This window comes from Falco cherrug, chromosome 4 (assembly GCF_023634085.1).
Source record: "Falco cherrug isolate bFalChe1 chromosome 4, bFalChe1.pri, whole genome shotgun sequence".
Lineage (NCBI taxonomy): Eukaryota > Metazoa > Chordata > Aves > Falconiformes > Falconidae > Falco > Falco cherrug.
This window is the reverse complement of record NC_073700.1, coordinates 93814931-93835609: the sequence shown is the minus strand read 5'-3', so window position 1 is coordinate 93835609 and position 20679 is coordinate 93814931. Positions and strand designations below refer to the sequence as shown.

The 20679-nt window shown below is 41.8% G+C and overlaps 1 protein-coding gene across 1 annotated transcript in view; it reads right to left on the bottom strand.

Annotated features, from left to right (window-relative positions):
* NPSR1 (neuropeptide S receptor 1) overlaps positions 1-20679 on the bottom strand; it is a 59420-nt gene that overhangs the window by 28495 nt on the left and 10246 nt on the right. The window contains exon 2 of the mRNA XM_055707630.1: positions 17744-17876. Coding sequence (XP_055563605.1) covers positions 17744-17876 — 133 coding nt within the window. The remainder of the gene's footprint in view (positions 1-17743; positions 17877-20679) is intronic.

Genomic DNA, 20679 nt, shown 5'->3' with positions numbered 1-20679 from the left:
CCTATAATTGGACTGAATTTGGCCAAAATGGACTTCTAAGCATTTGGTCTTATTAGAACAACTAAACCTCTGTAGTGCCATATGTGGTATCTTTGACCTGAATTCCATAAATCCTGTTAAACCTTTGTAAGCATTTGGAAACCAGCTAGGCAATGCAGTTAAAGGAAGTGGCTTTCCACTTCCTTTAAAAACCTCTAAAACATGTGAATGTGAGTTGTAGAGACTGGCAGGTGAGGAAGTACTGCATGAAGATGTTGAGTGCTTTGTCCTACAGCCCTTTTGGAAGATGGGAAAAAGTGTTTTATTATTGGAGGCACAAAGACAGTGCAACTCAGAATAATAAATAAATGTCATTGCTTTAATATGCAAGAAGGGAATAGGAAAAGTCCCTACCTTCTTAATGCAGTTTTTTGTTTGAGTGCTTTTTACTGCATGCAAAGGCTGTTTCCAGCATAATTTCCATTCGATTGCAATTACAAATGCTGCAGTACAAATGATGGACTAAAAGGTGTTAATGATGTATTTGTACGCCTAATGTCAAAAGTTTAAAGCCATGTCTTTTAACAGGAGCTAATGAGATCCTAAACGACGATTCTGAGTAAAGCATAATCCTTATGGCCATCCAGCTGGCAGCACCGTGCTCAGGCAATCCTGTCGCTTGATGTTTACCACCAGTATATGAAGACGCCAGGTAGAAAACTCCACACATCAGCCTTCATTTATCAACAAAAGTCAAACTCTCACATAGAGTAACAGTTAAGCATCCCCTCTATCAGACAACAATCCTGCCTGTACTTTCAGCAGGGAATCGCACACAAGTCTGTATAATTTAGAGGCAACACATTTTCCAAGCAATTCAGAAAGAAATCCACTTCCCCCCTTAATGCTGACATGTTGGACCCAAAGGATTATACAACTTGGCTGCCAAGCACCTTTTATTAAAAACAAAAACAAACATAGCACAACTGTCATTAGGATTTGAATGTCTGAAACAGGCTGAAGGCAGGAAAACCATAATCAGTCCTTCAGGACCACAGAACAATTCTGTAGTTGTCAAAACAAGAATCAAGCCTTCCTATAAACCAGCATAAATTGACGCAGCAAAAGCCAACTGCTGCAGATATAAAAAATATACAGTTCAGTCCTTTAGCTGCATATCTACAAAGCATATTCAGGACTACTACCAGGACACAGGACAGGCTATCAAAATATCAGCCATCCTAATGTCTACTTTTGTTCTGGGGCCCCAAAGACAACCCTGAGTTCACCTCTTGCCCTTCACATTTCCTTGTGCCACACAGTGTGTGCTGAGCGTGATAGGAATATTAAACCAACTGTTCCTCTTGCACTCTCCCTTGTCCAAAAAACGGGTTGCTTTGAAGAAAGTAGTTTGTGAAAAGATGTACTAAACATGACCAATGTCCAGCCAAACTTAGAGATGATGCTGCTCCATTTCCCCAAGGCATGTTACAAATCATAGAATCATAGAATGGTTTGGGTTGGAAGGAACCTTATAGATCACCCAGTTCCAACCACCTGCCATGGGCAGGGACACCTTCCACTAGACCAGGTTGCTCCAAGCCCCATCCAGCCTGGTCTTCAACGCTTCCAAGGATGGGACATCTGCAACTTCCCCAGACAAACTGTTCCAGTGTCTCGCCACCCTCACAATAAAACTCTTTTCCTAATATCTAATCTAAATCTACCCTCCTTAGTTTAAAACCATTACCCCTTGTCTTATTGCTACAGGCCCTAACAAAAAGTCTGTCCCCATCTTTCTTACAAGCTCCCTTTAGGTATTGGAAAGCTGCTATAAGGTCTTCCTAAAACCTTCTTGTCTTCAGGTTCAACAACCCCAGCTCTCTCAGCACAGGAGAGGTGCTCCAGCCCCCTGATCGTCTTTGTGGCCCTCATCTGGACTCGTTCCAACAGGTCCATGTCCTTCTTATGTTGGGGGCTCCAGAGCTGAAGGCAGTACTCCAGGTGAGGTCTCACCAGAGCTGAGCAGAAGTAGTATAAATTGCAGGTGTGCCTATGCCACCCTTGACACTGTGTCTGTGGCTTGTGGCATGGCACGGACATGGTGCATCAAAAGTTCCTTGGTGTGGCCAAGTCAGACCTCTCTGACAGCACTGTATGTGCATGCTCCTTCCCTGAGGTCCCAAACAGTTCAACCCCAGACTGACATGAGGGCACACAGAGCCCTCGAGACCTGCACAGAGCTTTGCTAAAATGGTGTTAGAGTTTCCCACCCATGTCAAGTGTCTTTGGCTGAAGAGATTTTTGGCTCAAGGGCTAAGCCAGCCAGCAGCTGCATCAAGGTTGCAATCCCAGCCCAAAACTGAAACCACAGCATGCTAAAAAGATAAAGGAAACTTGTTTCTTCAAAATGTCTGGCTTTTTTTTCCTGATCAAAAAGGTCTGGGTATCTTTGAGATGAATAACCAGAAACCTGGATTTTCCCTACGAGTAATTGAATGAGATTGATGAGTGTAAGGAGTGTAAACAACTCTCGTTTGAAAGCTAAAATCAATTTACTTGTGCCTTTTCTGCATCCTCTCAGTCAGCATCCTAGTAGAGTTCTGAAATTGGAATGTCTTCTGAAACAGTGAATGAATATGAACTTTTGTATTTATCTACAATTCACACCAGAAATGTAATTCTGTTGGAAAAGCTTCATGCAGATCGAAGTGTCTTTCTCCACTTCTGGAGCATAGAATGGTCAGCCAAGAAGGGATGTGAATATTTTAAGCCACCTCTCAGAAGAAATAGATAACATGAACCGTAGGCTGTATAAATCCAGCAATCCGATGAATTTATAACATCACTATCTTTTCAAGAACATTTTCTGCAAAGCATAAATTCTGCAAAGCATAAAATGTGGAAACAGTGCTGAAAACAATGCTAACGTGCCAAAGCACTTATTGGAAAATGTATTTGATATACTAATGAGTGAGCGTTTAAGGATTTGGAAATACCATTGAAAATGCATAATGCTATCTTGCAAGAGTAGGCAGTCGATTCATTTGTGATGTTTCAGGATGATCAAATTACTCCTGAGCAGGAGCAAACTATTTTGTTTGTGACACTATCTGCACACAAAGAGGTCCAATAAAAGAACTCAAAACCATTTCCTTTTCCAAATCCTTTCAAATTTACATTGGCATTATAAACGACATAAGCACAGAGTTATTTAAAAGCCTACCTGTAAGGGGCACGGTTTTGGAAGCACTGCTTTGTTTTTCTGACGGATCTTGTTGAAACAATTTTTTCCAGTCTATTTGTATTAGTTGGGTAGAGTGTTCACAGAAATGCAATTGCGTATTGTAATTTCCCTTTGATCACAGTCGTTTTCTTTCTTGTGTTTCCCAAGCAGTCTTCTAGAAAATACAGCAGTAATGGTATGCAGCAATGGATATTGAACTGCTTGCAAACCACTCAAGCAGCTCATAAAAACATTATTAAAAGGCAAATGCCCTTTGTGCTCATAACTTCTAAACTCTGCAAGCTGAAGTGCTTTAATACTTCTAATGCATTATAATAGATTGAGATGTGCTCTGTTGGAGTTACTGCCGTGCCTTTCCAGCTGACCCCTTGTGCTCTCCTGTCAGTTACTGGTTTGACGTGACTCTGACTCTCCCCCCAGTTCAAGAAGATGGGTGTCTGAGCCTCATTTGCTGGGCAGTTTGATGAATGGCAGGTGGCACATTTATTCTTCTTGGAGTTGTCTCTCATCTCCTACACAAGGAGCCTTCTCAGAGCATGCTGAAGCATCTCATTGGTACCGGTGAGTGTTCTCCTCCCAAACCACAGAGGTTCTGGAGATGTCCAGTCCTGCAAAGGTGCTCTGGCTCACCTACTAATGCTGAGTCTGTCCCACAAATGTGGGCTCCAGGAGAGCTGTGAAGGCCACAGAGGCAAAGCAAGCTTTCTGTGCCCATCTGCTGTGAGAGCTTCACTTGGTAAAATAATAATGGAGCTATTATAAAGATGTCCTCGGTGTTCACTGAGGAAGTGGCATATTGCTTTAGTTTCTGGATGCATTAAGCAGCCGTCTTCTCTCCTAAGGTAATCCCTTGCTCAGCGACATCGATGAATTTAATGTTCAGACTTGTGAGTTTACTCCTTTACCAAGAGAACCGGGAGTTCATCTGAGGATGTGCTTTCTTCCAAAACCAGACCCTGTGCAGGTGGCTTGCAGCTTTCCCCAAGTAGGAGAGAGAAAAAATACTTGCTGTAGGGTTTAGCAGCTGCATGAGTATTATATGACTCCTCAGAGTGTGCTGGGGACTCTTCCCACCATGGCAGCTACCCCAGGTTCAGTGTATTCTTTTCCTCATTGTAGATTTTGTTTGTTGTAAAGTTTGCTGTAATTGTCTTCATCTTTGTTCTAATCTTACCTATTTCTGCTGTAAACTAAGCATTGACTTTGTACTGCCTATAGGGTCTGGGTTTTGTAGCCTGAGAAGTATTTCTGCAAATCACGGTTAAAAAAGATGCAGAATGTGTTGGAATAACTAAGACTTTCATGCAGACAACAGGCACCTGTCTAGTCAGTATCAAATTGTCAACATCTTTATTTTTTCAGTTGGCCTCAAGATCTTTATTGCAAATAACAGTTTCTCTATGGGCATATGATTTCATTTTTTCCCTTTTGGTGTATTAGTGGAACGTACTTTCCCTTTCATAATAGTATACTGTACTGCCTTCTTTTCCTGCTCTCCACTGCTCCCTTCCCCATCCCCCGCTCCCAGCTCTAAATGTTGATAAGTGATAATTTGATCGCTTTTGTCTAGATAGGAGAGTGAGTGTTCTTCCCAGAAAGAGCACGTAAAAGTTATTTTCAGTGATGGAGTTTATGCTTCCACTGTACCCAGAAGAGGCTAGCAGGGATGAGCTGAAGTCTAATTTTAAGCACGCTAGCTGTTCCATGCTGCATGCCTTTGGAGATGACACGTGCCTACATTAAGCTAGCAACATGCAGTTTTAATACCATCGCTTTTCAAAAATCCATACTTGAGGTAGCACACACGCACATTTCCCTGCCCCAGACACAGTGTGGAACACTTTCATGCTGATTTCCACCAACTACCAAGGTGGTCAGCATTGAACTCTGTCTCACCCACTCTACAACCACATCGCTATTATTTGAGGTGCTACATGCCCTCAAACTCAAAACTTCTGTTTGGACAAGTTTTTCCAGGAAAAGAGATAATAATGCACGTGAGGGTTGAAAAAGGTGCCATATTTTGAACAAACCCAGCTGGTTTATTTACCGCATGAAAGGCAAACCAGGCATTTGGGAGGTACTTGATGAACACCCTGCTTGTGGGGTTTCAGTTACTTTGCCAAGCTAGCATACCTGTGCAGGGAGACTTAGAGACAGTCTTTGCTTACGGCTGGGTTGCAAAGGTACAGGACACACTACTGATTTGTTTGTTTAAGAAGCTTCAACATCTGAAAGAGGTAAGATTTTGAGTATAATGTTATAAGAGGATCCTTCAGAGAAACTAGGTTGATGCACAACTGATGTGGCTGCCACATTCATATTAGATTCGATAGCTTTGCAAAGCAAGGATTTCAGGTGTGTAGTTTTATCACTGTGTTGTCTTTTGTGCATTAAAATTTCATGATAGTTTCTGACTTAGAGCAATGAGATTTGCCACTAATAACTCTTAGACAGAAAGAAAGTTATCTAATGTTTCATAGGGAGTTTGAATTCACAGCACTGTAAAAACACATCAGGGGAGACGATGAGGGATTGGAAATGCATGCACTGCGTGAGTGGATCAGTGCTGCAGTACAGTTTTCATGGGTCCCAGGCAGCCAGTACTGTGAGGCTTACTCCAAATGGGCCGTGCCATCTAACAAGCTCAGTATTTAAAATTTGTCAGGCTTGCTGTGTGCCTGCATGTGCTTCTGTCAGCGAAATCCAGGGACACAAATTTAAATTGATTCTGTAAATGAAAGATGGAAGAGGTGATATGGTATTGCCCTTTCAGAGAGATGAACAAAACACCGAAACTCCCTCACTTTCCCAGGGTCATGTACAAAGCTGACCTGAGAAGTGGTGACACTGGATTGATTCCATGCTAGGCCTGACAGAGAAAGCCACTTTTACTTTTTGGCCCTTTTGGAGGGGATCTGCTACTGACTTCTATGAGAAAAGGTCCATGGCCTTGCAGTTTTTCAGTAAAAACTTTAAATAGAGAAAACATCCCCTTGATTTTTAAATATTTTCTGTGTTTCCTTAAAACAAAGAAGACTGAACAACAAATGACATTTCTAGCATTTCAGTCAACTTATCAGATATCACTGGAGAGACTATTTCCTAATGAGCAGTATGAAATTACCATATTTAATATACCTGAAATTGTTTTTCTGGACTTAGTAGTAACATAGCAGCAACTCCAGCAATCCCATATAAACCAGTGTTTATACAATCCCTATCTCTGTAGCATGGGAAATTCAATTTCTAAAAAAGCTCTTCCCCGACTCCCACATCAGTTCCTGGTTTTCTCCCTGCCTATGTGAGCTGGAAACGAAAATGGATAGAAATCAGCTCTTTCATTCAAGACTAGAAAATATCCATCCATAGAACATAATTTTACAATGTAGAGGTGTGTTACTCATCTTCACAGGTAAGGTTACACCAAAACCCCAGTAGATAAAAAGCTCTCCTGGTACATCCAGTGGATGGAATCTGATTTTTATTGTTAACATTATTTCTTCAGTTCATAAATGACTTCATAAAAATATTTACAAACACACAACCGTAAAATACTGATGTATTTTTTTTTCTTAGGACATAGTTAAACTTCTCTTTTTGTCATGTTTCTTCAGGTTCCTACAGCTTCAAAGCAAACAGTTTCCTTGTGCTGAAACCCCTCTATTCCCCACTTTGAGTCTTCAGGCTTCTGTCATGTTCAGGTAATATTTTATCTATCATTCCCATTCACTAGTTTACAGTGAAAGTACAAACATCTTCATGAAAAGGACTTCTGTTCATTATCAGTAACCTCTTGGTCTAAGAAATCGGTGTGATCAACCAACTGCTTTTTTTCAGTGGTGTTATCCCTATTCCTTAAGAAGTAGCAAGAAGTCTGACTTGGAAGTGAAATGTCTGGGGGTTTGTGCAGATGTAATTCCCATCCTATTTTGACTATTCCCGTTCCTGTTAAGCAGGTTTTCACCTTTCTCTCTTTCTTGCTACTGCCCACCTAACTTAAGAGGAGTACAGAAATACATGACTTATGTGCAAGTTTCTTTTGGATTTCGAAGTCTGGGCTATGGAGTGGCTATAGCCACCTCAGTTTAACACTGACAAAAGCTTTTTGCGTGCGTGTCTATTCACTGCATGCAGAAACAGAACAATCTGCTAAAATGCATCCATATCCACATTGCCTCCTTCAGGAATTTCAGGTTGTTCTTTCTGCTAATGCAGCAGGGCATGGCAGTTACCTGCACAGCAAAGGTTTGCCTTTAAGGTTAATCATGCAGCTGTAGTGTTACTGCACAGGTCCGGGATAACTTTTGTCACTTAAGCTACACTTTTTTTTCTAGACTGCACTTGAATAAATTGTCTTTTGGGAAAAGCCCAGAAATGTTTAGGCAAATTCCAGGTGGCTGTTTAGAAACAGAGCTGAGCACAGAAGAAATAATCATGCCCTTTCCATAAGCTAACATGTTGATATGCCTTGCTGTGCTTAAAACTAACTAAATAAAAAAGTTCTGAGAAATACCTTCCCTCCAAAACTTTGTATTTGCAGATGGGTTTTGAGTCAGAGCCTCCGGAGGTCTGGTTGAAATGGTGGGAGATTAGTTTCTTAGTTGTCAAAGTTGCATAGTAATCCTGACATATTTGGTGACGTACAAACACCAGAGGGTTTTATATAGTCAACTTTAGGGATCTAAATTTAGGAATTGAATCCTTCTGTACAAGTCAGTGAAACTTAAAGGCAGCTCAGAGTGTTTTCCTCTACTGGCTATAAATGGAGCACAGGGTGAGTGACTTTGTATCTTACATACCTACACTGAGGCGCCTGAAATAGATGGCATGAATAATCCCTAAAATGAATACCAGTGTGCAAGAATGTAGTCATGAAACTTAATCCAATTATCTCTCTGACAGTTATGTCCCATTCTGCTTCCCAGGACTGATGTTGAGCTGTATGCTTTCTTTAGACCTACTTCTGTACACATGGCAAGAAGCTAAGAGGGCGCTTTCCCTCCAACCTCCCTGCCAATAACAGTGCTGTATAAAGCAAAAGGTGCAATGCCCCACATAACAGTAACTTCCTCAGGTGAAGAAGGTCACAGGTTGAAATCCCTTTGGCACCAAGACCTGCAAACGTAGGTTGTCAACAAAGTACTCAGCCGCCTAGCTCTGTGTCTGAGGATGCTCGCCTAATTCACATTTCACTAGGCTAACTAGAAAAGTTACTAAGGTTAGGATTTCATCGTTCTTTTTGCTGTTTCTTTCAAATGTTGCTTGGTCACTCCAGCATATGCACCCAGATCACATTGTATTTTTGTTTTACAGCCCTCAGTAGTGCCGTGGCTGGCCAGGCGTGCCTTTATAATCTCCGCACAGCCTCCCTGGTACCAGCGGCGCTGTGACGGCGCAGTAATTTAGCTGCACAGTGCAGGTCTCGGCACAGGGGTAGAGAAATTACATTGAAGGTGAAAGGGGGGGGGGGGGGGGGCGGGGGGGAACCTGCTAGCAGGAAGTGGCTGGAAGGAAATGTTCATTTTAGTTTCACAGATGTCTCATCAGGAAAAGCATTTGTATGCAAAGATCTGAAATGATGACAGCTCCTTTTAAAACAATAGAAATGGCAGATGTGGATCTCCAATGTGGAAAGCTGTAGGTGGGTAAGTGGAATGGAGTTTAGGCTGTGTGTACGCCTCTCGAAATGAGAAGACAGTGCCTTTGTGTGCATAGGGCACCTAAAGTCCATTCATCATTTTTTAATCCTTTCAGAAATGACTTATTGCCCAGGAAAAGCAAACAGAGCGACTGATTCCATCTTAGTTTAAAAATGTATGACCTGGGGTGAATTTGGGGAGATAGGATTGTCACAAGATGTTCCACTAATATTATTGTTATTTCTATTGTGGGAGTGTCCAGGGGCCCAATCCTTAGGGATGGCATTCAGAGGCACTCCAGGGTGACTTAGGGACAGAAGTCTGGTGCTTGCTTGTGATTTTAAACATACATATACACCGTAAAGGAATAATCATTGCGTACTGTATTGAATATTTATAGGTGTATTGTAGCTGGTTTTTCTTTGCTTTATAAGGAGGTGGATTTGTGGACTAAAGCCTATTAAGTCCCTAAAGGTTATATAAGGAAAGACTCAAATTCTTTGTACAGGAATCCACACCTCTACTGAGAATATGTCATGGCTCCACCAAATAAAAGCTAAAAATGATTTCTCTGTGCAATGTGAGAAAAAACCCACATCATGTAGGATATGAATCCTACACCGAAATTGGTACTGGAGCTACTAGCAAGCTGGGACAGTGTGTCTGCTACTTTGCAGCTGCAGAAGGGGTATAGTTTATATCACTTGGCACTTTGAAAATCCTGCTCTGAGCACCTATGGGTGATGAACACACAAATTGTCCCCTTTCGGAACAATTTAGTACAGTTTTAGATGTTGCACATTGAGGAAAGAAGGGTTTTTCTCATCAGTTCTTGCCTGCAGGGACTTCAGCTTTATACTTGGAGCTATGCTGCAGAATGTTTTTTGTTACCTGTAAGGGATCTGAAGACCACTGCTCAGAGACAACAGGCTGAAAAATGCTGGTTTAAGGATGTTTGCCTAGTGGGTTGTGATTACATTAATTACAAACCATGAATCACAGGCCTCTTGTTCCTGCATTTGTAAGATTAAAGTAGGCTATATAAATAACAATCATTACAGGGTGTTTAAGTGGACGACCATTCTTGCTTCCAGTAGCAAATTCAGAGAGCTCATTATCTTTATACTTCCACTAATGGGAGGAACATTGCATTTTACTGTTATAGATACAGCACTTCATGGTTTTTTGCTTTTGTGTTAGTACTACTGTTTCCTACTGCAGTGAGCGACAATGGATAGAGTTGCAGCAAACACGAATATTGTGTCCAGCCCTGGACTTTCCAGTGAGCCCTTAAGACGGTATCTAAGAATACGTGAGCATTAGGCAAAATATGGAGCATACAAGCTTGGGTCCAGGCTGGTTAAAAACACTGTGAATTGGAAACTAAAGCAGAAGTAGTAGTCATCAGCAAACCTACAGCTCATTTCTACACTCTTTGGGTGTCCCACCTCTACAAAAGCTCCCTGGTGGGGCACTAACCAGCCTGCATTTTGGGGGTACCATATTCTAGACTAAAACCCTCTGGCTATTGCATAGAGATCAGCTCCATCACTGTTTCTTTGTCTTTCTGTTTCCTTGACTCCAATTCTCTTGCCCACGTACATAGGAGGCAAAGGCAACCCAACTGCCTTTGACCACAGGATCACTGCAAGTCCTTCAAGGCCACCTTTTTCTCTTAGACCCCTTAGTCTTTTGGGAGCATAACTTCACTCTTCAAGGAGTTTATTTTGCACCAAAAGCAGTTTCTTTTACATTAAACCTCACAAGGCAGTTGTGTAACTAGACTAAATGTCTGTGTGCTAGTCCCAGTTTCGCTGTTCCTACACTACCAGAATGGATTGGAGCTATGTGTTTTCAGGATGCCAAGTTCTTTATGTCAGACCTGTAGATTTATCATTTCACCTCTAAGACATGAAATCTACTTTTTTTTTTCCATGACTGTTTCCCTTTGGCTGTGTGACCAAACACTGTGAAACAGAGGTCCTGATTGAATAGACTATGTCTCCCCCTTTGCATGAAGCTTCTTTCTGTCACTCAGTGTTGATGCTCATGCTCAATCTTGGTTTCCTGGCCTAACTTCTGTGGATATCCTGCTTTTTACCCCATCTGCTTCTGGCTTGGTTTTGGAGAAAATGCATTTTAAGATGGATGCATGTACTGGGTATTTTCTATTTTCCTTGGGAAAGATGGAATCCTGTGTTGATTAACCACATCGGCAGACAAGAATGATTAGATATAGACATACAGAAATATTCCTGGCTGTTCACATAAGAAATCTAAGAGTATAGAAAACCATGATTCATAATATCAAACCGGAATTGTATAGTGTCAGTGTCCAGTTATTATGATCTACGGTACTATGACTCATCTTCAAATCCGAGCTGAAGTTCAAAGGAGAATTTGAGTTTCCCCTAGGTGGTATTAAATCACCAGAAATGGCAATGGGTATCAAATCCGGTTGGCCATGTGCTACCATGAGGTGTTGCAGGCAGTGACCACATTTATCTTATCCTGCATTATGTCTCTGGGTACACTAATACATACCTAACTTAAAGTAAGTCCTATGTTGTTTTCCAGTTACTGAATTAGTCTTCTTGGCAGAATCGGGATGGAAAATGATTGCTTCTCCTCTAGGCAACTAACGCAGCCATGCAATGAATTTTCTTATTCACTCCCAGTGCAGAGAACTCGACATAGTTTCATAGAATGCACTGAATAAGTAATGTTAATATTGCTGTGTTTACTACTGGAGATGATTTTTGCTCTTGGTAAATTGATTCTCATTTATTCTGCGGATGCAAAATGAACAGTTGTACTAAATGCAATAGTTTCTTTAGCCTGCAGAGGAAAGGTGGATATAATCTATCTCTTTCCCTGTTTTTCAAGCTGTGTGTACACTCAGGTGACTTGCAGAGTTGTTGGACTTCCAGCTAGGCGTTAGGAACCCGGTGGCTTCCAAAATTGGGGAATTTAGCTGCCACTGGGTACTCCATCAAATTTCAGTGTCCCTGACTGAGAAATGTTAACAAATGACACCCTTCCTTCCCAATTTATACATATCCTTCGCAGTAGTGACAGGAACATGTAGCGTTGATGTTCCATTAGCAGAGACTCTTTCTTTGCCATACCTTAATTACACTTTCAAGAGGTTTTAGGACATAATGAACATAAGAAATGCAGATATCCTTCTCTCAATTTTATCAATGCACTCTGCAGTCCAGTTGTAACTTCCTCCAAGTCTTCTTTTCTGCAGGTGAGGATACTGATGCCTCTCACCTTTCCTTCATTTTTTCCGCCCAAAGTAGCAGAAAATAGAGGTGCAGACGGGAGAAAGCCACGGATTTCTGGGAATTGTTGAAAGAAACTGTTTCCTTTCAGCATTCTGCATTAGGTATCTGTGTCTTGAGTGGGCAATCATGTAAATCAGATGGCAGGTTCCCGCCAAGACCCTGCTGGCAAGGTATAAGTTTTCCAGTATAACTGGGAACTCTATGGGCTCTTTGGCTGCCAACAGTCCACCTCCATTAAGCTGACTTGCTGAGTTAGCTGCTAATTGGCTCTATGCAATTAACTTCCAATGCTCATAATCACTGTGATGTCTAAGGTACTTGTAAAACTGATGAATTCATATGTGTGATCTCTCTGAAGTGCAGAAATATTACAAGTACCATTTTCCAGATTAAAAGCTGGAACTGAGACAATTATCTCTTAATATTGTTCTACATGATAATTTTGGTAATGGTGTTATTATATTAAGCTTTTGTACAGATCAGGGAGTAACAAGTCATCTTCATTTCTTCAAGTCATATAGACAAGGAAGAAAAATATTGAAGGACAGGCACAGTTCATTAAAGCAGTGAGTGCCTTAATGGTTTTGTTGTAGAGGAAAAATAAAGAAGAAGAAAGGAAGGACAACTTATCATGTGTTTGTTCATGTTTAGCTGTTGTAGTAGTAGAGCTAGATGCACCTATTAAATGCATTTAACTAGCAAACTAGTTAAACTAGCCATCCCAAAAGTCGGTGGCTGAGCCTAGCTGGTTTTAGTCCCACAAGCATGCTCTGTCTGGGCAGAAGCAGCACAGAAACACTCCTTGCTTCAGCAGGGTCCGTTTCCACCTAACCCTCTTGTAGCAAGTTTTCAGCATATTGGCTTTTTACTAATCACTGAACAAAATGAGTGCAGCTGCTTAAGGACCAAGTCATCCTGTGGTCCAGCTTGGGAGCCACTGAAGAAGGTGGCAGTGATGATATAAAGAGATGGTTTTAAAAATACCTCCTTCTCTTTTTAATGTCATTCTCAAGCCATGCCTTAGGATCTGGTATTATATCATAATACAGACTATGGCTAAATATTTTTACAGGTTGTCTTTTTCTTTTCTGCTTATATGTAAGCTAATATAGAATTAGCTGATGCTCTTCCTACTTTCTCTCTTCATTACCGCCACAGCAATACTGAAGTGAGCATGTATTTCCAACCAAATCCATCAGCCTATGGCTTAAAACTAGGCATGTGGTAAAGTGCCTACACGTATTTCTCACCTTAATCACAGACAAAATCTAACACTGTTCTTAAGGCACTGATTTCTGCTAAATGTTGGAATAGAAAGAGAAACTCACAGGGCTAATGGTCATGACATTTCCAGCTCCAACTTCTTAGATGTTAATGTTGGAGGAAAAAAAACCTCAATAAGCTATGAACTTTTGGTCATTAAATAGAACTTAAATACGTTCCTCTGTGAGTAGTAGTTAAAGCTGGATGAGGAATGATGAGAAGCAAAATACTTTTCAGCTGAGTTTTTTAATGTATTTGCTTGATTGATTTTAGAATTGATCAAATAACAACCTTTTTTATTGAATGGACTGTTTGCCAATAAATGACATTCATTGTCCAATGCTACTCAAATAATTGTGTTTTATACATGCTCATATCCGCTGCTTTTACATTTTGATAGCAGAATTAAGAAGGCCTTCATTTGGTAGAGCTTGGTGATCTCAATGGATATAAATGTGTCGACAAACCATCTTTTGTGAAAACAACCATATTTCACTGGAAAATTTCCAGCACGATACAATGCCTGTGGACACATCCATCTGTCAGACCTCACTCTTTGATCTTGAACCGCCCGGTGAATTTAGTCAGAGGCAAATATCTTAAAGACCCAAAGACTCTGAAGTTATGTGAAATGGCACCAGGTAAGGGGTGATGTGAGAGGTTTCCTGCCAGGAGAGACAGCTATGCCATAAGCGTAACTTGTGCTAAACTCAGAAGAAATCTACTTGGGAGAAAGTGTTTAGAAATACCCTCCTCACAGGGTAATCTTCAGAGCTTACACTTTCTGAGAAAATAAATTGCCTTGGAGATAGAAATCTGTAGGAAACCTAGCTTCAGTTTCAGTCTTTACAGATGAGCTTGGTTCTAAGAAAAACATTTTTCTGAAAAAGGAATATGGCCGAAAGCAAACTGAACACAAGGCAAATACGGCACTATTCCTCCTTGTTAAATTAGCTGATGCTCAGTGATTAATACTATTGTTCAACTCAGCTGTTAACTCTTAGCAGATTTCCTAGTGCTTAATTCCCAGATAATTTCAAAGAGATTTATGCATGAGCTGGGAGTTAAGCACAGACTTAAACGTGGTACTGACACAGGCATTGTATAGACATATATTTAACACAAAATATTCTGAATCGCAGCTTCAGCAATATCTTTAAGGACACTGAAGTTGAAGGGATTGCTCGCATTCCTACGGATCCCTGCAGCCTTGAGCACCACATTGAATTATGGTGTAGTAAGGGATCAGCATGAGTCTTATCTCTGAATTTGCCGAGTGGGATGAAACACTGAATTCTGGCGGTGCTGAAAGAAGCCTCAATCAGTTAGTTACTTCTCTTCTGCATCTGGCTTGGCAACCAGTCAAGGAGAACAACAGTGCTCATTTCCTATTCATGTATTATGCACAATTTGCTTTGAATACCTTGTTTATTCTAACACGAAGGCTATATTTTAATTTCGTTTTGGTGCTACATTACTGGGAAGATGTGAGAATTGAGGACACTACTCAACTATTCAGCCACAGATCAATAGACAAAAAGTTTTTAAATGGCTTTGAAATGCCTGCATTGATAAAGCTATATCCATTATTCTTCTCCCTGCTACTGGGGCAGAAATAATAAATATTTCAAGAATCTCAAAATAGATGGAAGTAGTAATATTGACTAAGCAGAAACTGTTTGCCAGGAGATTAGGCTTTAGTTGGTAGGATTTAAATATGCCTGGCATGTCAAAGCAATGTGACAAGCCAGTGTTTTCATAATGTTCTCCGTCTACCTCATAACTTGTTGTGAAAGGATGATGACTGTTGCCAGCTTGCTTTGTTCTTATTAATATTTCTGAAGATAAGAAAGTGAAATGGCTCCATTTCAGGAATTAAGTCATTTTTTTGTGCCAAAATACTGACAGAAACTCTTGGTGCGGGAAGATAAATTAGAGTTCTGACTCCTGCATCACAAAAAAGAAGTCAACATTGCTTGAAAGGAGCCTCGCTGTTCAAGCTGGTGTTACTTCTTTTAACATTGCAGATGTGAATGTCAAGCGAGTTTTCTGTGTGAATTTCTGTAATATGAAATGGAACAGGCTGTTGAACTCAGGCACTTTGAAGCTCTGAATTTAAAACGCAGGGATAATTTTAGGGAAGGGGAGGTCAGAAGAATCCCCAAGTGGAACACATGGACAATATTGTAACGTCAGCTGTATAGCACTATTCGCTGCCCATGTGTAGTGGGATATTTGCCTTGTTGTCTTTGCCGCTGATTATTTTCCAGCCCCCTCAAAACTGAACTTGCAATGCTTTACCCTCCCTTCATGCAGATGGTATTTGAACCCCTAGTGAATAACTCTGTATCCACTTCCACTCAAATCCAAAAAGCCAGCTCTTCCTCTGATTCCAAAATGGCAAAATTCCCACCTGGGGCCTTACCCAATGCAGCAACAGAAGTAGCCTCCTCCTAGTACAGCTCATGTGGACCAGCCTTCTCCTGGGCTATCCTGGTCCAGACATTTCTGTCTGTTTCTTATTCCTTTGACCTGGACACCCACGTCATTATGGCCGTTCTTTCTCTGCTGCAGTAAATACATTTGTTTTCTTACTAGGACAAGACCCTTTGCTGTTTAGTTGAGCTTTTCCTCTTAGGACCTCTCTTCTGGCTGCTGTATGGACCATCTGTGCCTTTGCTTTGGCAGCGAACCCAGTCCTTATGCCTTCTGTACTAGGGACACACAGGGTCATTTTCCATCCTTCTCTCTTCCAAAGCCCTTCTCGTGATTGTTGCCCTTGGTACTCTACTTGCTGATGATGGTAGGTAAAAAAATGGATGGTGTCCATCTGGCACTTCAGTTGTGAAGACCTCTTCTGCTCTTTGCCTGTACTACTGCGTGGTTGCCTACCTTTTATCATCTTCTGTATATTCATCTGGGATTGGGAGCTCCCTGAGCAAAGACTGGCTATATTGAAACTCCTGTGAACACTGTAATGCTTGATCTGTGACTGATGCTTCCAGACTGTGCTGTGAGGCTGCATCAACAACCTGACAGAAAATACCGCTGGCACATGAAGGAAGTGATGTGAAAGTCAGGACCAAGATAAGAAGTGAAATGGTTTATTATGGATGACTCACAGGTAAATAGGAAAACTAGCCATCAGCACTTCAGAAAAGGACTCACTGCAAACTTTCACCTCCTTACCTTGCAATAATCCTTACATCACCCATAGTTACAGGACTGTCCCTTTGCATGGCTTTGCACACCTTGGTCTAACTGTTTCAGCTGACAGTGGTTCTTTCAATGGCACAAGCTCTGGGTCAGACACAGTTGAGACTGTGAGCCAGAATTCACTTACTTGCAAAGTGTGCATGTTGAAAATTGGGGAGTGTAGTCCTTCACTTTTCCAGTTTAAAAAAAGATACAACAGACACCAAAGGAGGATGCAATATTGCTGGAATATCACATAGCTCTTTAGTGGAAAAGTACTGAAATTCCTAACATATCTTACAAAAAAAAAAAAAAAGCAACAGAAAGCATACAAATATGTCCTATATATACAAGCAATACAACACAGCTGCCTTGTAAGCAAGGATTAATAGCAGGACACTGTTATAGAAACAGCACATATATTCCCCATGGAAATATAAACCCCCCAGAAATTTAGTCCATTCAAGGCCACAGAGCAACAATGTGCTGTTTATGCTTTTGTTTCCTAGTTGCTGAGATTGATATTTTACAAACCAGGTTTCTGTACATTTTCCATTTTGTTTAAAAACTACAAAGTTCTTGGATCAGCTTCCTTTTTTCCATTAAAAAAAATTAGCTAAATGCATTCCTCCCACATTTTTATATTTCTCTTACTTGGTTAAACCAGACAACACAAGGTTATTTTCACTGTTCAATGCAAGAGCATAATTGATGGAGCAATACCATTACAAAGTACTTCAGAAAGAGTTTTAGCAGAAAAACACAAGAGATTCATCTTAAACTCATGTAATTTAAAGAGTTCTGTGACAACAGCTGGGTACATAACTTCTAGGAAATGTGGATGCAAATTCAGACCGGAAGATAAGATCCGGTGAATTCAATGAGTTGCAGCTGCTGCATCTGACACAGACACTAACTACTACATCTAGCAACTACATCTAGCAATCTACAACATCAGAGGTAGACTGAGCCCTAAGATAAGCAGTCATCCATCTGCCTTATGGCAAGCTGCGGCTGGACATTAGGTGTCAATTGAATTCTCCACCACAAAACTTGCATTTGCTGATTTGCCATTTTAATAGTGGTTCCTGTGCAGTTCAGATGCCCTTTCCCCTCCCGTACGCTACCTGTGATTGCCAACTGTGTAACGAAGAAGGTCATTCGGGATTTCCGCTTCCTCCTCCAGGTAGAGAAGAGCACAATGGTGTTTCCAGCAATTGTGACAATAAAGAGAATCCAAAGAGTCACCAGCTGCTCTGTCTGCATTGGAGGAAAGGAAAAAAAGTGTATCAGTATGTGGGTGGGTAGTGACTTGGGTTAAGCCAGTCAGTTATCCTAGGACAAATGAGATGAGAATGGAAAAAAGGAGTGAAATGTGAGTTTTGCCAATTGATTTCAATCATTTAGTCTAGAAGGTATTCTTGCTCTTTCAGAAAATACTTAACATGCATCACTGCTGTTGATGTTCATTCCAGTTTGATTTGCAGTGGCTGTGTATTACTTCTATCTTCACAAAACCTCTAGCAGCGTCTGTGTTTGGCACTTAACACTAAAATGAGAGGCAGCCCTCAGTTTTCCCGCGTTGCTCCAGCAAGCTGTGAAATAACCAGCTGCCTTACTTCATAAGGAATATTGATAGATGGTCTCCTTTGAAGAAATGGGGGAAATAAATACTTCCCTTCTTCCCAGCTGTAGCCAGTCTGGGTCATCCACAAACCCTACAAAATGCAGACATCTGCTCCATGATCTAGATGCGCACCAAGGTTGCAAAGAAAGCATGAGCCCACTGTAAGGAAAAGTAAAATTGTGTAGCGAGCGATACGTGATGACAAAACGTCCCCTAGTGGTGGTGTGTACAAAGAAAAGCAAGCAAAGAAAAAAGCTACTCACGTTCTCAAAGTACCAGGATCCTCTGGCTGCAAGAACAAGGATGCACATATCCCCGTTCGCTTGTTTCGGCGAGAGCACGCCCCACCTTCTCCCTCCCTTTGGCCTACCAAACCCCGCCTGGTCCTCTAGGTGCAGGACGGCCACTTTGCAGCAGCCACTCTGTAGGTTTCCCCTCACCATGTGAGACTGTGGTTTGTGTTTTCTCCAGAGCAGCCAGCCAGCTCTGAGCCCGAGAAGCACCGAGACTGGTGAGCGTAGGGTCAGCTTGGAGAAACTATTCTGCATTTCTGCAAAATTCTCACTTGTAAAAACCTGTCCTGTGTAAAGCTGTTTGCGGTGGCATGGGGGAAGGTGGTCCTGCCGCTCTTCTGCAAAGCCAAGTAGAAGAGGGGACTTTTTGCAGTAACAGTTTGAAGGGCATAGAGCAGGGATGCTCAGGAGAAAAAAAATCCTAATGTATCCAGCTGCAATAATATACACATTATTATCGTATTCAAAGAGAGAAAAAAATACACGTAATGGCTCAGCAGAACTGGTAAATAGGAAGGTAAACCCAGTTTCCAGAAGGGACCCCTCTCCCAGAGCCTGCTGCTCCCAAGCAGGTCCCTGCCTTTGATGTTTCAGGAGGAGACGGTCTGTATGACTGAAATACAGCAGCCCCTTCAGACCCTGCTCTGCCTTCTTGTGGCTTTCCAATGCTCCAGATGCACTGGTCTCCTGGATTCACATCCTAGCAACTGGGATGGGTTTCGGGTTATGTCAGTGCAGTCATTTGGGATCTTCCAGTTCCTGGCACCAACCCCATAATGTGGGAGATGGGTAAGGGCTGCAGCTGAAGAGGGATCCCAGCAGAAGTGACCCCAAAGGCACTGCCCTGAGCAAGCAGGGGGAAGGGGGCTGCCACTGAGACCCGCACCTGCCTGACGGGGCTGATGACGGAGCAGGAGAGGAGGGCATGTCTTAAAAGCATTTGGCAGCTGCTAACCCATGGCTTTGTCATGGATGAGCAGAAAAGAGGGCTCCTGCTGCCTGCAAAGAGAAAACGGCTCAGCTGTGAGCGTGGGAAGGGAAGGTGAAATGGTGGGAAAGGAGCAGTGGCAAGGAGCTTCTCGCTCTGCCACAAGCTTTAGTGCCTCCTCAGCTCTTAGCCCCCTCATGGCCAGCAAGCATGGTCCCTCCTCTACTGACACTTGTGGGAACCAGCCTCAGCTTTGCTCCAGGTAGGTAGCCACGCTACCCTGTGGGCTATGCGGGCACGCAGGCAAGGCAAAACCCCGTGTATGAGCCACCTGAGGCTGCGCTCTCTGCCTGAACCCAGAGCTCAGCTTAAGCATACAATGACGGCTGTGTTTAGATGGTTTCACTTTTCCCAGCATGATCACTTTTGCCAGCATCATGTATGATCTGGGTCATCTCACCTAACTTTAAAGCTCTGAAGAGAGACAAGTACTCTAAATTGTCATAGTGCAGTCCAGATAATAGCAGTGTCTCAGAGATGAGTCACCATTCATCTCACCTACTTCAGGATGGCCTGTATCCACTGATTATAGTGACCTAGATGAGACAACTTGTGTGGGCTGGATGCTTAGCTTTTAGACAAAACAACCTCCACCTTTTCTGAGTGTTTGCAAATCTCTTGAATTTCTTGGAAACAAATTCCCTTCAAAATGTGTGGCAGAGACATAGTGGAACTATTTTTATGGGGATGCTTTGCTTTGAACAGGAATTGGAAGGAAGTGACCTTTTGGAAGGTAATTAAAATTAAAAAAGGTAAGATTTCATATCACTTTTGTCCTTGAAATCAGTGGGTTCTCCACAGGCTTTGATTTGTCTTCCATTTCAGAAAGGATCTTTCACATGTGAAGAAAGCTGAGGGGCAAGATTTGTTCCCATTTTCTCTGGTACAAAATCAGGAGAGCATTTTCTTGAAAGAAATTCTGTATTCCTATATTGTACTGATATGGGTATGAACAGAAAAAGGATGTGACATGCAAACCTTCTTACAATTCCTGCAGAAAAGTAGCTATGGAGCCACAGAGACTGTTAGAGGGGTGTTTCCCCACCATAGGGGTGCAGCACATACAGTCAGTTTAAATCCCCTCCTGCCAAGTTAAAAAGTGGTGCTTAACAGTTAAGCAATTTTAGGCTCAGCCTCTATGGAAATATATAATTA